Source organism: Argentina anserina, chromosome 3 (assembly GCF_933775445.1).
Source record: "Argentina anserina chromosome 3, drPotAnse1.1, whole genome shotgun sequence".
Taxonomy (NCBI): Eukaryota; Viridiplantae; Streptophyta; class Magnoliopsida; order Rosales; family Rosaceae; genus Argentina; species Argentina anserina.
The window spans coordinates 14,670,383-14,689,868 of record NC_065874.1 but is presented as its reverse complement, the minus strand read 5'-3'; the positions used below and the strand labels follow the sequence as shown (position 1 = coordinate 14,689,868).

The 19,486-nt window shown below is 37.0% G+C and overlaps 2 protein-coding genes across 2 annotated transcripts; both read left to right on the top strand.

Moving 5' to 3' along the window:
* The first annotated feature begins 2,659 nt into the window (after positions 1–2,659).
* On the top strand, positions 2,660–8,045 carry LOC126787130 (glutamate receptor 2.8-like). The gene is made up of 5 exons (XM_050513059.1): positions 2,660–2,933; positions 4,984–6,326; positions 6,465–6,777; positions 6,895–7,301; positions 7,467–8,045. The coding sequence occupies exons 1-5, from the start codon at positions 2,660–2,662 to the stop codon at positions 8,043–8,045; spliced, it is 2,916 nt and encodes a 971-aa protein (XP_050369016.1).
* Positions 8,046–13,932: 5,887 nt separating this feature from the next.
* LOC126786323 (glutamate receptor 2.8-like) lies at positions 13,933–18,612 on the top strand. Its single transcript, XM_050512109.1, has 5 exons — positions 13,933–14,224; positions 15,439–16,778; positions 16,918–17,230; positions 17,344–17,750; positions 17,846–18,612. Exons 1-5 carry the CDS (start codon positions 13,954–13,956, stop codon positions 18,437–18,439), a joined length of 2,925 nt encoding a protein of 974 aa, XP_050368066.1. The 5' UTR covers positions 13,933–13,953; the 3' UTR covers positions 18,440–18,612.
* Positions 18,613–19,486: the final 874 nt, after the last annotated feature.

Sequence of the window (19,486 nt, the reverse complement as noted above, 5' to 3'; positions counted from 1 at the left end):
GCAGCTTATCGATCTGTGGGCATTATGGGCTGCAGATCAATAGCTACAGGTGGTTGGGGTTATGGAGGTCTGCTTTGCGCGATGGTTGTAGTTCATAGTTCTTCAATTGGAGAGAGTCAATATTGGTGGCACGATTTGGTTGCAAGATCTGGGATCCGAGCCGCTGTTGGTTCCGTGTTGGAGGTGATTGGTGGCGGGTCTGGCTGGGGGTGTGTTGTGGCGCGACCATGCTTCGGCTAGGCTCGGTGGCCTCCAGTTGGTTGTTTGGCGACGTTGGGTTTCTAACCCTGCGGCGTCGGATCTGGCTCTTGGATCTCAACTGATGCGTCGTCTGCATCATCTGCGTCGTCGTTCTCTATCGATGACGTCTCATGGGGTCTAGCGACGAGGCACAAGGTTCGAGGAGGACGGTTGGGTGCCCAAATTAGTTTTGAGTACCCTTGGGTGGTGTTGGGCTGATGAGATCCATTTTGGGGTGTGGGTTTTGTACTCTAGGCCTGCACACACTTGGGCTAGGATTTGGGACCCTAGTGGCAAGATTAAGTTGTTTATTTTGTTACATAGTTCTCTTGTTACGCGTGGATTCCATTTTAGGGTTTGTAGTATTGAGATTACTTGAGCTTTTCTTGGGTTGTTTCACATGGTTCTTGGTGGTCCACATGGTCGTTCCATGTTTTCGATGCAGACCTACATTTTTAGCGCTCCTCGGTGACCGGCTTCTTAGGTTCTTTGTTGGTAGTTACTGTTTACTTTTGGCCCCATCTTAGAGATTAAGCATATGGATAGTTGGAATTCTAGTTTAGAATTTCGATTGTTCTGTATATTTCAAATTCTATCGTACCCCACGAGGGCGGAGTGTGTTCATGTACGTTGTCTCGTTCCTATTAGAATATTGACGAACTAGTGTTGATTCTCAAAAATAAATAATAACAATCTCACATATTCTCATATCAGTCAGATGCATACTAAATGACTTCACGTCAGGTAAAGAGTTACTCAACTAGCTAGTTTGATCTTTAACGCTAGGAAACCCATCTGATCTCGATCTATTAGTTTGGGAGAGTGAGATGCTATATATCGGGCTGCATAACTCAAACAATAACAACTCCGGTAAAGTATACGTACTGTAGATTGATTTCTCTAAGTTCCTTAATTATTAAGCTTCTTATAATATCAATTGGCCGAAACTAAATCATTTATAATTAGAGACTATGCTGGAATGAAAATGACATAACATGAGAAATTATTATATATACCCGCTACATATCTCACGTAGCATATTCTTTTAATGTTATTAGTTCATTTTTTACTGTGATTGCTTTAGATTGGCTCTTATATATAAATAAACTTTTGTCATTTTCAACTCGTGCATGTTAATTATACCATGTCGTAATATAATTAACTGGGTACACCACATGACAATGTCACGTGGTGTGACAAGTACATAGAATAATTACTCGACATAATATATACCAAAATGTCAGGACTTGTCGACAACATAATAAAATACATAAATGATTGATGTTGAGGGCTCGAGGCTGGGAACAAAGTCTTTGAGATTCAATCACCGATGTTCTTTTTTTTTTTGGTCGAGGCTAGGAACAAAGTCCTTGCCCATACGATATTCTATAGTGGACTGTTTCATACGTCTTGCAAATTGCAAATGTTCAATTGCATGTTCAACCCCAGGACCAGTGGCGGACCCAAGATTGAAACCTTGGGTGGACTTGAATTTGCCAAGATTTTTTTTTTGCTGTGTCGGACTGAGGGACTGAACTCACTGAAGCACTTGACTGTGGAGGGAGGCCGGAGAGCACTGTCGAGGCACCAAAAGAAATGACATTATGAAACGCAGACTTCGTCGCTGGGCGCTGTTTTGTCATTGAAATTGAAGGTCGTGGGGTTGAGATAAGAGGAATTAATGCTTAGTTTTTAATCTTATTAGCTGACTGAGCTTCACACCTTCTATTTGGCAAAGTTTAATTGTTTAGAGGGTTATGTATTAGTGTATATTTAGTATCTATATATATACATAGCATTAGGAATTTTTTATGGCCGTGAGAAGAGGGTGGACTTAGTCTACTCAGCAATGTACCTAGGTCCGCCCCTGCCCAGGACTTTGGAACAAAATATTTATAGTAGTATGATATCGGGTTGATGATTGCATCCTCTGGATTTAAAATACAGGACTATATATTCAAATATACAAAGCAAAAGATTCTAAGCTAGACACGGTAATTGCCGGGCATCTGCTGTAATAGGACACCAGTTGACTTTACAATAGATACTCGGATGATGATTGATTATGAAGTGCGTTTAAAGTAATAAGTCGTCGTCAATTTTCTAGAAATTATCTTTAAAAATTAACAAATCAAAATATAAGCCCGAAGGAAGAGCAGTGACTAGATATTAATTAGGTATTTAGCTAGTGTAACTTACTCTACATGTCTAAATCATATATCATGTATACGTTAATTAAGAATTATAATATCAACTGACTGATTCTCCTGTGATCTTTTCGTGGTACCTTCGTGTCGATCTTAACTAAAGAGTTTGCTTGATCCCTGTTTATTCTATCTTCTATATAAATGCTAGAATTCGGACTTCACTAGTAGAACAACAATTTTCCGAAGTAAGCACGCACGTAGTATAATTACACATGAGCTCGATGGAGAATCAGAAGAGAAGGAGTATCGTCCTTGTTTTTGTCTCATGTATTCTCATGGCGGGGGTTCAGGCAGCTGAAAACACAACAAGAATCCCAGTGAATGTGGGAGTTATAGCAGACCTTGACGAACCGGCTGGGAAAATGTATTTGAGTTGCATAGAAATGGCACTCTCAGACTTCTATGCTTCCCATGCTCAATACAAGACTAGGGTCGTTTTGAGCGCCAGTAACTCCCACGAAGATGTCGTTGGTGCAGCTGATGCAGGTACTCGCTCTCTCTCTCTCTCTCTGTCGGGTTTTTATATTTGATTTGGATTGTAGTAATTATATTTGATTAGAGGAGTGATATGGCACTATAATATGACGCTAAAGTCAGCATTGCAATCTTATGTGACATGTCACGTCACATTGTCACATCAATAATTAAATTTATATAAAAATGTCGTTTTAAATAAAAAGCCAATTATATCATTTTTAATCTAACGGTTCTAAATTATTATAATTTTTTTTGTTCTTGTTATCATTTTTTTTCATCACAATAATGCTTATAAAATACATTTTAAAAAATTGAAATTTACGAAATATGCTTGAAATATGTGTGCGTACGCGATATATATATATATATATGCACAAAATATATTTATTTTTAAATTTCAAACAACGTAAGGTAACTAGAACATTTATATTTAGATGAAACTTTTGGTAAGATTCATTTGGTTTTTTTTCCTTCTGAAAAAGAATATTATTTTGTTAAGGTATAATCAATTTAAGAGGATATATAAGGTAACAAATATTATTTTTCCTATAGTATACATATCTTAATTAATACCATATTAAATACAATTATGTTGATGGTAATCTTTTCTAGTGATAAATATGTCAAGATTCATGACTTTTTTATTTATTTAATTTATATTTATAATTAATTAATGGCTATAATTAATTAATACAATTACCATATAGGCACCCCCACACACACACACGCATATATATATATATATATATATATATATACACACATATATATCTATATATTTCAAAAGCATACTTTGTATATATCATATTTTTATTACATTTAAAAAAAATAAATGATATAAAAAAGAATTGTAATTTTTTTATAATAGTCTAGAGCCGTTGGATTAACAAAGATAAATTGTCTTTTCATTCAAAATTGACATTTTTGTGATTATTGTAATTTTTAACATGACAATATGACGTGACATGCCATGTGAGATTGCGGTGCCGGATCTGGCGTCATATTATGGCGCTAAAACATTTTCCATATGATTATCTTTTAGTTGCATAAGAAGAAAGAATAAATATAGTAACTTTGACTATGATTGATAAACACAATTAATCTAAACATACAGTAATTAAGGATATGTTTCACTCTCCCATTTATGAGGGAAACTTGTCTTATTCTTTAGATATGATGCATTTTTTATATTATCATATGTTAATAGGCTCGGTTCACTCAAGATCTCTTGATATTAGTTATTTTTTAAATCACTATATCTTGGTTGACAAGTATCGAGCCCTGAAGATCACAGTTGAAAGTTGAAACCTTCGAGATAATTGTTTATAAGACTTGTTTTTTTTTCTTCTCATTTTCTCATATTAACCATTATGGTACCCTAAATGGACAAATTTATTCTGCAAATTTTCAACCAAACTCTTCTTGATGGTTATGGAATCGAACTAGACACATTATAGGGCCGGGTGAATCAAACTTGATGCTATGTGATGCATGCCTGATTCTAAGTAACTTTTAAATGCTAACTTTAGATAATTATTTTCATTAATTTGTATTATAAATTATAATTACTATTTTTATGTATTTAACTAATTATCAATAATTTCTATTGATATTTTAACCTTTATTCATTTAATTTTATTTATATAACTGTTAGGATCAAACCTAAAATGAGTTATACAAAAATATTATCTTGTGCATTTAGCTATTTTAGAGAGCATATTTAAATTAGTGATAACCTTACTAAATCTGCTCTCAATTAACATACACATTATTTGTCAATCAGAGAAATTATTATATGTACCCGCTACATATCCCACGTGACGTACTCTTTTAATGTTATTGCTCCATTTTTTACTGTGATTATTTATAGTTGGTTCTTATATGTAAATAAACTTTTGCTAGTTTCACTGTGTACATGTTAATTATACCATGACATAATATGATTAGTTGTGTATAACACATGGTGTGGCGGTACACAGAATAATTATTTTTATCAACCATTCTAATCTGCACCAGAATAATAAATCGTATCAACTAGTTAATTCTTTTTTTGAAACAGCTTTGGATCTGATAAAGAATGTAGAAGTGAAAGCAATCCTAGGACCAATGACGTCAATGCAAGCAACTTTTGTTGTCAATCTTGGAGAAAAAGCTCATGTCCCCATCATATCATTTTCTGCAACAAGCTCTTCACTTACTTCACTTCAAAGCTCCTTTTTTTTCCAATTAGCACAAAATGACTCTAGCCAAGTGAAAGCGATAAGTGGTGTTATTCAAAACTTTGCATGGAGGCGAGTTGTCCCCATTTACGTAGACAATTTGTATGGGGAAGGAATCATTCCTTTTCTAATTGATGCCTTGCTAGAGGTTAATGCCCATGTCCCCTATCGAAGTCTAATTTCACAATCAGCAACTGATGATGAAATTAAGATAGAACTTTACAAGTTAATGACTATGCAAACCAGAGTCTTTATAGTGCATATGATGCCTAAACTTGCATCCAAATTATTTTCCAAGGCGAAAGAGATTGGAATGATGAACAAGGGCTTTGTATGGATCACGACCAATGGGATTGGAGATCATCTAAGGGCAATGGGATCTGTTCTGAATTCTATGCAAGGAGTATTAAGTGTGGAGACTAATGTTTTAGACACGTCCAAGCTTAGAGAATTCAGACCAAGGTGGAAAAGACAATTCCAAAAAGATAATCCTGAAATCATTGATGTTGAGTTGGATGTTTTTGGATATCGGGCATATGATGCAGCTTTTGCAATAGCCATGGCAATTGAAAATGTTGGGAATGCAAGCTTTGGATTTGAAAACGGAAATATTTCAGCTTTCAACTCTACAGATATTGGAAACTTAAAGATCTCGCAGTATGGTTCAAACATTTCTAATGCCTTATCTTTGACTAGCTTCAGAGGCATATCTGGTGATTTCAATCTTGTGGATAGGCAACTTCAACTGTCAACTTTCAAGATCGTTAATGTGAATGGTTATGGAGCAAGAGTAGTTGGATATTGGACACCGGAAAATGGAAGGTTAGTGAACAATTTGAACACAACAAGTAGTTGTAATGTTTCGGCTGTCAAGTGCGATGCCCTTGGACCCATTATATGGCCGGGAGAGTCATCCTCCGTTCCAAAGGGATGGGAGATCCCAGAAAATGGTACAAAGTTGAGAATTGGAGTTCCAGTGAAGGATGGTTTTACGGAATTTGTTAAAGTAACAACAGATTTGAGTACCAATACAACTGATGTCAATGGGTTCAGTATTGATGTGTTTAAGGCTGTAGTAGACAAGTTACCGTATGCACTTCCTTATGAGTTGATTCCCTTTGCATATCCTAATGGCACAAGCGCTGGTACTTATAATGATTTAATCTATCAAATATACCTTGGGGTAAGTTTCTTAATTTTCAACTGCGTTAATGCATGGTGCATACTCTTAATTTTTACTTACATGTTTTGTTAAAAAGATATAATGAATTAGATTCTTTAATTATTTACTTGACATTTTTTTTGTGTGTGACCTTGATAGAAATTTGATGCTGTGGTTGGAGATGCAACAATCAGAGCAAATAGAACATTATATGTGGACTTTGCAATGCCGTATACAGAATCTGGTGTAGTGATGGTAGTGCCAATCATAGACAGCAGGATCAAAAATGCATGGGTGTTTTTGCAGCCTTTGACATGGGACCTTTGGATGACGACTTTGTGTTTTTTCATCTTCATTGGTTTTGTGATTTGGGTGCTCGAACACCGAATCAATGAAGATTTTCGTGGCCCTCCTTCACATCAAGTTGGCACAAGCTTCTGGTTCTCTTTTTCAACCATGGTTTTTTCACACAGTAATATTTCATTACCACCCTCTAGCTGTAGTACTATTATGTTTCATCGAACATATATGCATCGTATTTTTATTGAATACTTTCAACATGTTTTCTAATGTAGAATTCACTTGACAGGGGAAAGAGTGGTTAGCAACTTGGGAAGATTTGTCATGATTATATGGGTGTTTGTTGTGCTGATAGTGACGCAAAGCTATACTGCTAATCTAGCATCATTATTAACTGTTCAACAACTTCGACCGACTGTTAATGATTTAGATGATCTCTTAAGGAATGGAGAAAACGTTGGCTACATGAGGGGTGCTTATGTTTATGGTCTCTTGATACAAAGAGGTTTTCAAGATTCCAAGCTGAAGCCTTATGGATATATGGAAGAAATAGATGAAGCTCTTTTAAAAGGGAGCAGAAAGGGTGGTATAGCTGCAATTGTTCATGAAACCCCCTACATGAAGCTATTTGTTGCAAAATATTGTTCCAAATATACTATGATTGGACCAATCTTTAAAACCGATGGCTTTGGCTTTGTAAGATCTCCCTCTCCTCATTTTATTTTCTATTTGGTTAAGTTTACAAACTTATACATGCATACATACATACATACGTATGTGTATGTATTTATGTATGTGATTTCGATCAAATCATATCGATCATGTATATGATTTATTATTATTTTGTGGTAAACTTTACAGGCATTTCCAAAAGGTTCTCCTTTGGTATCTGATATTACTCAAGCAGTCCTAAATTTGACAGATGATGGAATGCTGTCGAAGATTGAAGATAAATGGATCAAGAAAGATAGTAACTGTAAAGACTCTACTGGGAAGTATTCTAGCAGTGCTCTTAGCCTTGAGAGCTTTTGGGGTCTCTTTTTAATTGCAGGGACATCGTCAATATTTGCTCTAATCATATTTATAACTTCCTTCTTGCACGAGCATAAGCATGTCCTGATGCCCCCTGATTCGGACACCTCTGTGTGGAAAAGGATTAGAGCCATGTTCGAGATCTTCAATCAAAACAAAATTAGCTCTCATACATTTAAAAGCAGTCGACATTCAGATAGTTCTGTTGGTGCTCATGATCATGAAGGAAAATCATTACCACCAAATAACAACTGGCCAGAAAGTCCACAGAGCTATACCAACCACACAGAGGCGACTTCTGCATTTTCCGGGCAAGAAACACCAATATCTCATGGTCTAGCATCTCCGGAAATTTTTCCATCGTATGAGCATGCCATCACAATCCATGAAACTTCCGAAACAACTTGATTAAGAGCAAAAAGGAAATGCAAAACGAAAGATGTATACAATTTCTCTTCATGTATATAATTACTGTAATATTAATTCAACAATAATGAGTTAATTAGCTTCTAGTATATATGAAGTTTCTATATCAAAGCTATGCATCTATTATTGCATCACTTGCATGCATGTAATATATGTAATGTTTTTATACCCCTCATTCCTCAAGCATTATGGGATTTGAGAAGTGCTAGGGTGCCATAATATGTCACTGAATTCGGCACCGCAATCTTACTGTAACGACCCTAAAATTTTGAGCATAAAAACTCAAAATATTAAAGTCGTTCAACACTAAAACAATCTCAACGAATCGAAATCATTTTAAATGCACAGCGGATCATTACTGAGTTCATAATACAACTCAGACAACCAATTATTACAAACCAAATTGTAAATCAACATTACATAAAATGGAAATGTAATAATCCTCATAATCTCTCACAACTCACAAATAAATCCTCACAAGTTCTCACACATAAATCCGCAATGGAAACCTCACTACAATCAAGATAATGAACAACTTCGAGTCTCCGGAGTCGTCCTTCGATTCCCACTCATCGACACCTGCAGTAGTATCCCCTACACCATCGAATTGGTGCACCGGGATTGTAAACACAAACCCGGTAAGCTTTACAGCTCGTATGAGTATATAAAACAATATATCTCGCATATCAACATATACGACAATCCACAAATTAACAAGTATAAATGCACTGATGAGTCAATGGACGGCCCATCTGGTTGTCTCAAAAATATGAAAATGAAAGTGCTCATGAGAAATTGGGAAACTCCTATGTTTACCCAAATGCATTTATAATACGGGTACTAATGAGCGCTGGTACACCTCTGTTACCCCTCAAATAGTACATCGCCGACGTTGGGCAACCTCCTCGCTACCCAACGCCCGACATTGGGCAACCTCCTCGCTACCCATTATCCGACATAGAGCAACCTCCTCGCTACCCGATGTCCAAAAATATGAGTACTCATGAGCCGATAACCCACATGTTACCTCACATGCAGTACTCTGGCAGACAGACTAGAGCTCTAACTGTATCGTAACATTCGCCCGGCCAAAGGCTAGGTTCCGACATGTCACACACGTCCGAAGACTGGTCCGAAGACATAAACACGTACAATAATCTACTCATTATTTGTACAAATCGCATCAACATGCTCATTATATAATTCTCATCACCACTGTGATCATAATTCACAAACGAAATCCTAACAGTATATAATATAGCAAACTATATATATATGTACCTATTTACCATTTATACAATATATATATAATCCACTTTATTATATACATGTCATACGTCTGAAGACAAAACGATTTAACAATTCTCAACGTTAAAACCACGTACAATAATCTACTCATTATTTGTACAAATCGCATCACATGCTCAATATATAATTCTCATCACCATTGTGATCATATTCACAAACGAAATTCTAACAGTATATAATATAGCAAACTATATATATATATATATGTACCTATTTGCCATTTATACGATATATATATAATCCACTATATCGTATACATGTCATATTTCGTTCTTTAATATTTTGCAAAATGTTGAATCTCCGCAAGGGTAGATTCTTAAATAAGTGAGATTTTACTCACTTTAACAACTCGAGCGTAATTCCACAATTTCCGAAGATAGTTCTTTTTCTTGATTTATCGATCACCTTGAAAAGATAAGAAAAGAATTTATAAACGTTTCGTAAACCTTTAAATGCCGAAACAGTAATAATCTGTTACTGCTCAGCAAATTTGGTTTTACGACGTTACTGTTCACTGAGTACTATTCACTATTCATGTAGTTACTATTCATGTATTACTGTACAAATACACATCCATTACGTATTCATGTATGAGTACATACTGTTTACCTATTTCTATACGTATAAATACTATTCAAATATACATACTGTCTCAGTAAATAATAATTACTGAATTACCCTTCCAAAATTACTTTTTACATTTACTGAATGAAATTTACATTTATATTTACCGTGCGTAAAATAAAAATTACATTTACCGTACGTAAATCACCTTTTTACATTCACCGTCGTAAAAATAAATTTTACCATTTTACTGTTTGAAATTACTGTGCACGTGCCGCCGCACGTAAGGCTGGGTTTAGTACATTACCAATTCATTTTTGTCATTACCATCTACCAACCAATTGTAATTGGTAATGAGAAAATTTGTACCATTATCGACCACTTACGCCTTTGTACCAAGTTTTCGGTATACTGATATTTTCGGTTGGTTCGGTTGGTAATGGGCCTCTACCAAGATATGATATTGGCCCAATTAAATTTAAGGCCCATACCAATTTCTTTGCTGACAAAAGAGATTTAAACAAACTTCATAGTTCATAGTTGAATTTGGACCGAACTCCTTAATACAACAATATCCCTCAAATGCAAATGCGATTACATAGTATTCTCCAACACTCCAACATCATAACATGAACAAATTAACAAATTGAAGGACTGATACAGAATACTAACATCGATGACTTCAATCTCCTCTTATGCTAGACATTGGTTTGGACTGAGTTCGAGCTTTAGACATTGATTCCCTAAATATATATGCTTATCACATCTGCTGGTGTCGATCGACCATATTTCGAACTGGAGTTGTCAATCGCCGAAGTGTCAACTAATATATCATAACCTTTATATTAGGTTTATAATAAAACCATCGCATGATGAAGCGACTATATGAAGGAAATTTCTCTGAATCGATCAACACCATCCGATATGATCGGTATATATATTTAGTGACCATTTTATAATTTCATCCAATTCGGACCTCGTTTGATCGTCAAAATTTTCAGTAAACCAAAAACCACTAATATGCCCAAAAGGAGGACCGATTATTAATATGTGAATATCGGAAGCTGTTTACATATTTGAAAACACCTAATTTCTAATTTTTGTCACCAATCGTGCGTGGTCGCAATAAGGAAACCCATTTGGCAAAGCCCCGGTTAATAAAGTTTTATTATGTCAAAACGCATTTTTGGGTTAAACGTAGGTACAGACGGTCAAACCATGTTGAAAACGGACAAAATTTTTACAGGGTCCCTAAATATATATATATCAATCACATCTATCGGTGTCGATCGACAATATTTCAAAACTAGAATTTATTTGTGACTTTTTTTTAAGAATGTTTTCTAATAATTCTTTTATTTTTTCAAACTCTTAAATAAGAGTATTATGTTTTTTATCTTCTAATACAAGCCTGTAAGGCCGGCCCGTTGACGAGCCCTAATTTGAGATATATCAATGGCTAAGATCAATATATGTAATAATAAATTTAAAAATAAATAATTAAAATCAAAAACTCGGTTGGTACGGTAATACCAACTTTCGCCAAAACTATTACCATTACCGTCCCAATTTAGAAAAGTCGGTTCGGTATTACCGTACCGAAGTTTCGGTAACTGAAATACTTGGTAACCAACTTACTTGATTCGGTTGGTAAGGCTTGGTTCGGTTTTGTTTGGCTCATTTTTGCCACCCCTAGCCGCACGTGGCGGCGCGTGGGGTGCACGCGCCACCTCCGGCAGGCCACGCGTGGGGCACACGCGCCGATACTAGGGCCGTCGCGTAGCACGCCACCGCCGCTCCATTTCTTTCCCTCTCCTTCTTCTCCGCCCCTGCACGGCCCAAGGCCACCTCCTGGCCACCTCACGCACCCACACGCGCCGCCTAATGCGGCGGTGCTCAACTCTCCACCTACACCTCCGACCCTCCTCCAAAATCCTCCCAATCCATCCAAAAACATCACACAATCATCACAACCATGAATTGAATGTATCCTTACCTAGATCGGAGCTCAAAATGCGTCGGAAACGATTGATTCATCGACGAGCTTCGCGCAAGAACTTCACTCGTCGATGTGGCTCCTTGGCGATGAGACGAGGCACGACGTGCTAGAGGGTGGCAGCGGAGGGTCTCACGATGCCCCAGGGAATGGCGGTGAAGGACACAACAGCTTGGAGGCGAAGATCGGGGTGCGAGGCAGAAGAAGGCTCGGGGAGAGAGAGGAGGCTCTCGGCGGCGAGACGGAGCGCCGCAAGCTCAGGGTCGATTGCGGAGGAGTGGGTGATGCCTCTGGGCTAGGCGGTGTGCACCACGACGGCCGGTCGGTGAGGTTGCAGGCGAAGCTCGAGGGAGGGAGAGAGAGCGATCGGGGAGAGAGTCGCGAGAGGAAAGAGAGAGGGAAATAGGGGCGGGTGAAGGGTTTCCAGAAATGGAAACTCTAATCCCTAATTTTTCCTATTTATACTAGTTTCCAAAATCGGAAACGAATTTTCGACGTTATTAACTTCTACGTCCGACGTCCGATTAGAACGCGTCACATACTCACGAACTCGTATCGACGAGTTCTACAACTTTCGTGAAGAAAGTTTTCACAATCGAGCGACGAAATACAAGTTAATATATTCGTTCGGAAACGTAACGTTTTTCTAATTAAACGTTCCGAGAACGTTTCGGTTTTCAGTTTCGTAAAGTCGCAAACAATGAAATTCATTTTAATTGAATTTCATAACTTTATAGGATTCAAATCAAACCAATATTATTTTGAAAAAAATAGGGTTATTACAATATATATAATATATTTTTATATTTTTTTTTCAGTGCATTAGTTGACTTAAATTTCTATCTCTGCCACTGTTTTAGTTGATTATGCTACTTGTTAGCATATGTGGTATGAACATAGTAATGCAGAGAACGTTCATAGCATAATTTTGGCTTATCCGTGAAACGCGGTCAGAAAACAAAATGGAAAAATTGAACTCGAAGATTCTCTAGTGTATATACAAATATTGGAAGTACGTACGTACGTACTTGACCCAAATGTGATCTAGAATTATTAAGACCGTTGTTCAAAACATTCTAACCCGAATTTCAATTCAGCGTATTTGACTGATTATATTTTGGAATATTTGGATACTTGTACACGATGATATCTCCGATTCTCAGTACGACAAAATTATTTGAATAATACAAACTATAGTAGTTGGATTTCTTCAACTCTGATCGGAGTTTGAAAGCCACGCTGCGCATGCAACATGCCAAAATGTCTATTTTTCAGTCGATGAATAATATCTAAGGCATCTCCCATGCATCTTCCATAATTGGACTTCTTGGTATTATATGCATGCGACACGTCCATTTTCAGTCGAAGAATGAACATTTGATCGCGCCTGCGCGCGTGTACACACACCTGCGGATTATGATGTAATTTCTGGAAATATACGAAAAATTTTAATATACATCAATGTATACTATACATTCCACATCCGACGGTTAATATTTTTTTGTGAGTGTGGTCAGAAAAATAATATCCGTTGTCAATTGTCAGATGTAGGATGTATATCATACATTGATGTATAACAAATTAACCTCAAATATACAAAACGGATGTAATAAAGTATTCGGAAAATAGGAGTTGTCGTTCCCACGAGAATATACCACGTCAAAGCAGCCAAAGCATGTTAGCCAGGAAATGATGAGAAACGTAAGTATATGCGCGTGTGTGTGTATAATATATGTATATTACATTATTAATCACAGGCTAATAATAATTCTTACGCGGTGTGAATGAAGAGATAGAGACTAGTACAAGTCTTTCTATCTTTGATCAGTTCGTCCCATATTGTACGTATATGTTGGATTGAGTGTTGGCCAAATATGTTGTTCTATCTTTTCGTAGGACTTTCGTATACTGATCATATATCCGCCTAGCATTTCTGGTTATTTCGTATATAAATGTAATGGAGTAGTACGTCTGACATTTGATATACAGGAGCGAGTCATGACCTTGCACTTCAAATTAAACATGAGCTCTATGGAGAATCAGAAGTGGAGTATCCTTCTTCTTTTCTCATGGATTTTCATGGTCACCGCCATGGGAGGTGAAGGCAGAACAACATTAATCCCGGTGAACGTGGGAGTTATCGTAGACCTTGACGAATCGGCTGGGAAAATGTATCTGAGTTGTATCGAAATGGCGCTCTCAGATTTCTATGCTTCCAATGCTCACTACAAGACTAGGGTCGTTTTGAACACCAGGAACTCCAATGGAAATGTGGTTGGTGCAGCTGCCGCAGGTCTCTCTCTCTCTCTCTCTCTCTCTCTCTCTCTCTCTCATTAAGTGATTATAGATAGGTGCTATATTGATGATATATACCATATATGATATATAGATGGCCTGGGAACGTAATTTGATATACCTTTGATGACCTACAAATTAGTGAAATACGTACTAACGTCCCATGCATGTATGTTAAGATTTAAGAAATCAACTTTTGCTAATCTAACCAATAAAACTTAATCGAAGATCTTTGGATCTTTGTCTGGTTTCGATCGATAACGTTTCGACGTACTATACGTACCCTAGTGTACAGATGGTATGGAACGACGTATATACAATTTACTATCAAGGTAGAACATACTAGAACGATACCATGTATATCGATCCTACTTGTCATATAGTACACACAATATTGGCACCATTAATTCGCATCAGCACCCACACCATATCTTCTCAAGCCGCCAAAGATCCTATCATCACGTACAAGCACAATCGAGGTTGAAAATTCTCCCCACGCAGCCGCCATGCCAAGCACGGTCCCGCCACCTTGACCCAGGGAATAGTGCCGCTGCCGCCAAGCGAAACCTAGGTTTTGCTAATCAAAAACCATCTAATCTTCTCGGACGCTCTGTCGCACTTTACCTATCATAATTTTGAATATGAGTTATCTGCTTAATCGCAATGTAATTGTGTTTAGCCCTTTCATCAAATCGTATTCCTGCTGCCGGCTGCCGCTGCAATCCACCCAGCAATCACAACCTCTGTCTCGCCGGATGCGTCAGTAAAAAAATCATTATCACTAAAATCGTGGTCCGTCCTCCGAATCTTCTAGCAGCACCGACGTACAACTTCCTGTTTAAATTAGAGGATCGCCGATTTCGAAATCAGCATGCATATCTCTCTCTACTCGACGAAGCCTAGCTAACTCCCTAAGGGTTAGGGCACCGCTCGTTCTCTTCTAAAATTTTGGGCATATTTTAGTTAGAGTTTGGCATAAATGGTTATATAATCACGTATAAAGAATGTTGTAAATTTAAAATGTTTTCATTAGCCAAAATTGAAAATGTTCATAACCGAATCAAAGCGACCAACTGACCAAGCAACGATCATGACCAAATGTTAGAGACATAATATAGACCCTGATTACATTTTTCATTTGTACTGTTGTAATTACTAATAAGCTCATAAATCTCAAACTTAATAAACTTTTTTTTTTCACAATGAACACAGCTTTAGATCTGATAAAGAATGTCGAAGTGAAAGCCATCCTAGGACCGGTGTCGTCAATGCAGGCAAGCTTCGTTGTTAATCTTGGAGAGCAAGCTCATGTACCCATCATTACATTTTCTGCAACCAGCCCTTCTCTTACTTCACTTCAGAGTCCTTATTTTTTTCGATTTGCACAAAATGACTTGAACCAAGTGAAAGCTATAAGTGCTATTGTTCAAAACTTTGGATGGAGACAGGTCGTGCCCATCTACGTAGACGATATGTACGGGGAAGGAGTCATACCTTTTTTAATTGATGCTTTGCAAGAGGTTGATGCTCATGTTCCCCATAGAAGTGCAATTCATGAATTAGCCTCTGATGACGAAATTGAAAAGGAGCTTTACAAGTTGATGATGATGCAGACTCGAGTATTCATTGTGCATATGAAGCCTGCTCTTTCGTCTCGGCTTTTTGCAAAGGCGAAAGAGATAGGAATGATGGAGGAGGGTTTTGTTTGGATCACGACTAATAGTATTGGAAATAATATAAAGTCTATGGTTTCAGACCTTAATTCGATGCAAGGCCTGTTAGGTGTAGAAAGTTACATTCCAAGGACAACGAAGCTTAGCAAATTTATATCAAGGTGGAAAAGACAGTTCCAACAAGACAATCCGAAAAACATTGATGTCCAGTTAGATGCTTTTGGATTGCGGGCATATGACGCCGTTTTTGCAGTAGCCATGGCAATTGAAAAGGTTGCCGGTCTACGTTTCATCTTCCAAAAGAGGATTAATGCTTCTTCCTTCAAATCAACAGATCTTGATACCTTTGAGGTCTCTCATCATGGTTCAAAACTTGCCCGTGCATTATCTATTACTAGTTTCAAAGGTATGGCTGGAAATTTTAATCTGGTTGATAAGCAACTTAACGTATCAGCTTTCAGAATTATAAATGTGAATGGTGATGGACCAAGAACAGTTGGATATTGGACACCGGAAGCTGGAAGGGTTGTAAAGCGGTTGAGTTCTAGAAGTAGTAGAATATCAACTCCCTTTTGCGATCTTAGACCTATAATATGGCCTGGAGAGTCGCTATCGGTTCCTAAAGGATGGGATATCCCGGCAAACGGTACCAAGTTGAGAATAGGAGTTCCTGTGAAGGATGGTTTTCTAGAGTTTGTTAGAGTGATCCGAAATGCAAGCAATAATACAGTGGATGTCATCGGGTTTAGTATTGACGTTTTCAAGGCCGTAGTGGATATCCTACCATATTCACTACCATACGAGTTAATTCCCTTTGCAAAGGCTAATGGAAGCAGCGCTGGCACATACAATGATTTGGTGTATCAAGTACATACTGGGGTAAGTAAATCGTAATTTTGTTTGCATTTTTGATATCTGATATACATTATGTTGAAAGATGAGCAATGAATATATTTAGCTTCTTTTCTTTCGATGTTTTTTTTTTGGCTTGACAACTTTATATTTTGTTGGCTTACAGTTTTTTGATGCTGTGGTTGGAGATGCAACAATTAGAGCAGATAGGTCATTGTATGCAGGTTTTACTATGCCATATACCGAGTCTGGTGTAGTGATGGTTGTGCCTGTACAAGACAAAAGGACTAAAAGTGCATGGGTCTTCTTGAAGCCATTGACATGGGACCTTTGGATGACGACTCTGGGCTTTTTCATCTTTATAGGGTTTGTAATTTGGGTTCTTGAACATCGAGTTAATGACGATTTTCGTGGTTCTCCATCGAATCAAATTGGCACAAGCTTCTGGTTTTCTTTCTCAACCATGGTTTTCTCACAAAGTAATTATCTATACACTTTTATCTAACCGTACCTTTTAATTTCTTTCTCCATCAGATCGACATATATATGTTTATATTTGCATGGTACTAACTTCTTCATTTTCGTCTTACAGGGGAGAAAGTGGTCAGTAACTTGGCAAGATTTGTGATGATTATATGGATATTTGTTGTGCTAATAGTGACACAGAGCTACACAGCTAGTTTGGCATCACTGTTGACGATTCAACAACTCCAACCAACTGTCACCGATATATATGATCTTCTGAGGAATGGTGAAACTGTGGGCTATATGACGAGTTCTTATATACATAAAATTTTGATAGATAAAGGATTTCATGCTGACAAGCTGAAAGGTTATGAATATATGGAAGAAATAGATGTAGCTCTTTCGAAGGGGAGTGGAAATGGCGGGATTGCGGCTATGTTTCATGAAACCCCCTATATGAAGCTTTTTATTGCAAAATATTGTTCCAAATATACCATGATTGGACCTATATTTAGAACTGATGGCTTTGCGTTCGTAAGATCTCTGTCCTATAAACTCTTCTATCTCTTTTTTCTCTCTCCTGAGGCTACATTTCTCTTATGCAATTTGTTTTCATGTTGGCTTTACAGGTATTTCCGAAAGGCTCTCCTCTTATACCGGATGTTTCACAAGCAATCCTCAGATTGACAGAAGAAGAGACGATAACGAAGCTTGAAGACAAATGGATCAGAAAAGAAAACAATTGCAAAGATCCGGGCACCGAGAAACTGCATAGTAGTAGTCTTGGCCTTGAGAGCTTTTGGATCCTATTTCTCATTGCTGGGATAGCTTCAATATTAGCTCTTCTCATATTTGCAGCTTCCTTCCTTCACAAGCATAAGCAAGTTTTGATGTCTTCTGATTCAATAGATTCCAAGTGGAAACGGACCAAGACCATTTTCAAGATTTTCGATGACAAAGAAGTTGGCTCTCATACTTTTAAAAGCAGTAGACATAATGAAGCCAGGATAACTGGTGCTGCAGATCATGATGTGATTGCCTCACCAAATAATAACTGGCCTGAAAGTCCATTCAGTTACACCAACCAAACGGATGCAACGTCTTCATTCTGTGGAGACCAAGAAACTTCATCTCACGGTCAAGCATCTCCCGAAATCGTTCCAACTGTTGAGCTTGCTTTCACTGATCAAGAAATGCAAGCAACTCCTCACATAGCTCAATAAAGAGTTTGAAGCTAGATAGGAAGTATGTATATTTATCTATCTATGTAAATAATCATGTACACTAGTGATAGCTATAGATATTGACCAGTCATCCGCCCTTAAGTCACAGCTTCCGCGGGCAACTAAGTTTAATTTTATTCCAATTTCGGCTATGGTTTTTTCCGGCCAATTTATTTGTTTTTCTATATTGGGCGTAGGTCTAGCTTAAGTCCATATCTATATATTCAGATTTTTCTGAATTCTATTTTGTTATAGGTTCTAGATTGGCTTTCATCTTTATAATAGATGAAAGGTTTGGGAGTTGGTTAAATTGTTTCTAATGTGTGGTCTATCCTATGTACCATTGTAAGAGTCTGTTCTCACAACTTCTTGTTCTATCTGTAAGATGATGGCCGAAGGGTATGTAATGATTGCATTTAGCCTTAGTTGTACTCGTTTCTAATTAATTTAAAAACTGTATTGATATTTGATTAAAAAAATGTACACTTGTGGTGGAACCAAGAACCACCATGGGGTATGGCTGGTTTTTAAGGCAAATTTTTTTTTATAGAAAAAAAAATTAACTAAAGAAATTGCATATGAGATTAGTTGTAACTAAAGAAAAAGAGGATTAAAAATGAAGAAACAATATAAAGAAATATAGATGGTCTAGCCCCTAACTAATTGAAAATTGTGAAAAAATTGTGATATAAAAGAAGTGAGCAACAAAACTAAGAAGAAAAGAACTGGGTAGGAGAAAGGAAAACATAAAATAAGAAGAAAAGATTGAGTTCAGACCAAAAAAAAAAAGAAGAGAAAAAACAGAAAGAATATTCAGATGTGTGATTCGAACCTGAGAAGTGGGTGGGGCTATTTATTAATCAGCTTGCCTTAGCCAACTCAAATAGTGTGCAAAAACTTATATCTAAAAAGTAAAATATGTTGAAGGAAAAACACCATTAGTGTGCCTTCGTTAAAGCAAATAAAGGAATAAGTTAATGACGTTTATGGTTAACGGATGTAACAGATCAATCACCATTATGTAGCCTTAATTGCCATTGTAATTAC

Bases quoted from the DNA above. Each gene is read 5' to 3' on its own strand.
- LOC126787130 (XM_050513059.1), top strand. From the start codon at position 2,660: ATGAGCTCGATGGAGAATCAGAAGAGAAGGAGTATCGTCCTTGTTTTT. The intron at 2,934-4,983 runs GTACTCGCTCTC...TTTTTGAAACAG, and splicing joins CGTTGGTGCAGCTGATGCAG to CTTTGGATCTGATAAAGAAT. The intron at 6,327-6,464 runs GTAAGTTTCTTA...TGACCTTGATAG, and splicing joins TCTATCAAATATACCTTGGG to AAATTTGATGCTGTGGTTGG.
- LOC126786323 (XM_050512109.1), top strand. From the start codon at position 13,954: ATGAGCTCTATGGAGAATCAGAAGTGGAGTATCCTTCTTCTTTTCTCA. The intron at 14,225-15,438 runs GTCTCTCTCTCT...CAATGAACACAG, and splicing joins GGTTGGTGCAGCTGCCGCAG to CTTTAGATCTGATAAAGAAT. The intron at 17,231-17,343 runs GTAATTATCTAT...TTCGTCTTACAG, and splicing joins AACCATGGTTTTCTCACAAA to GGGAGAAAGTGGTCAGTAAC.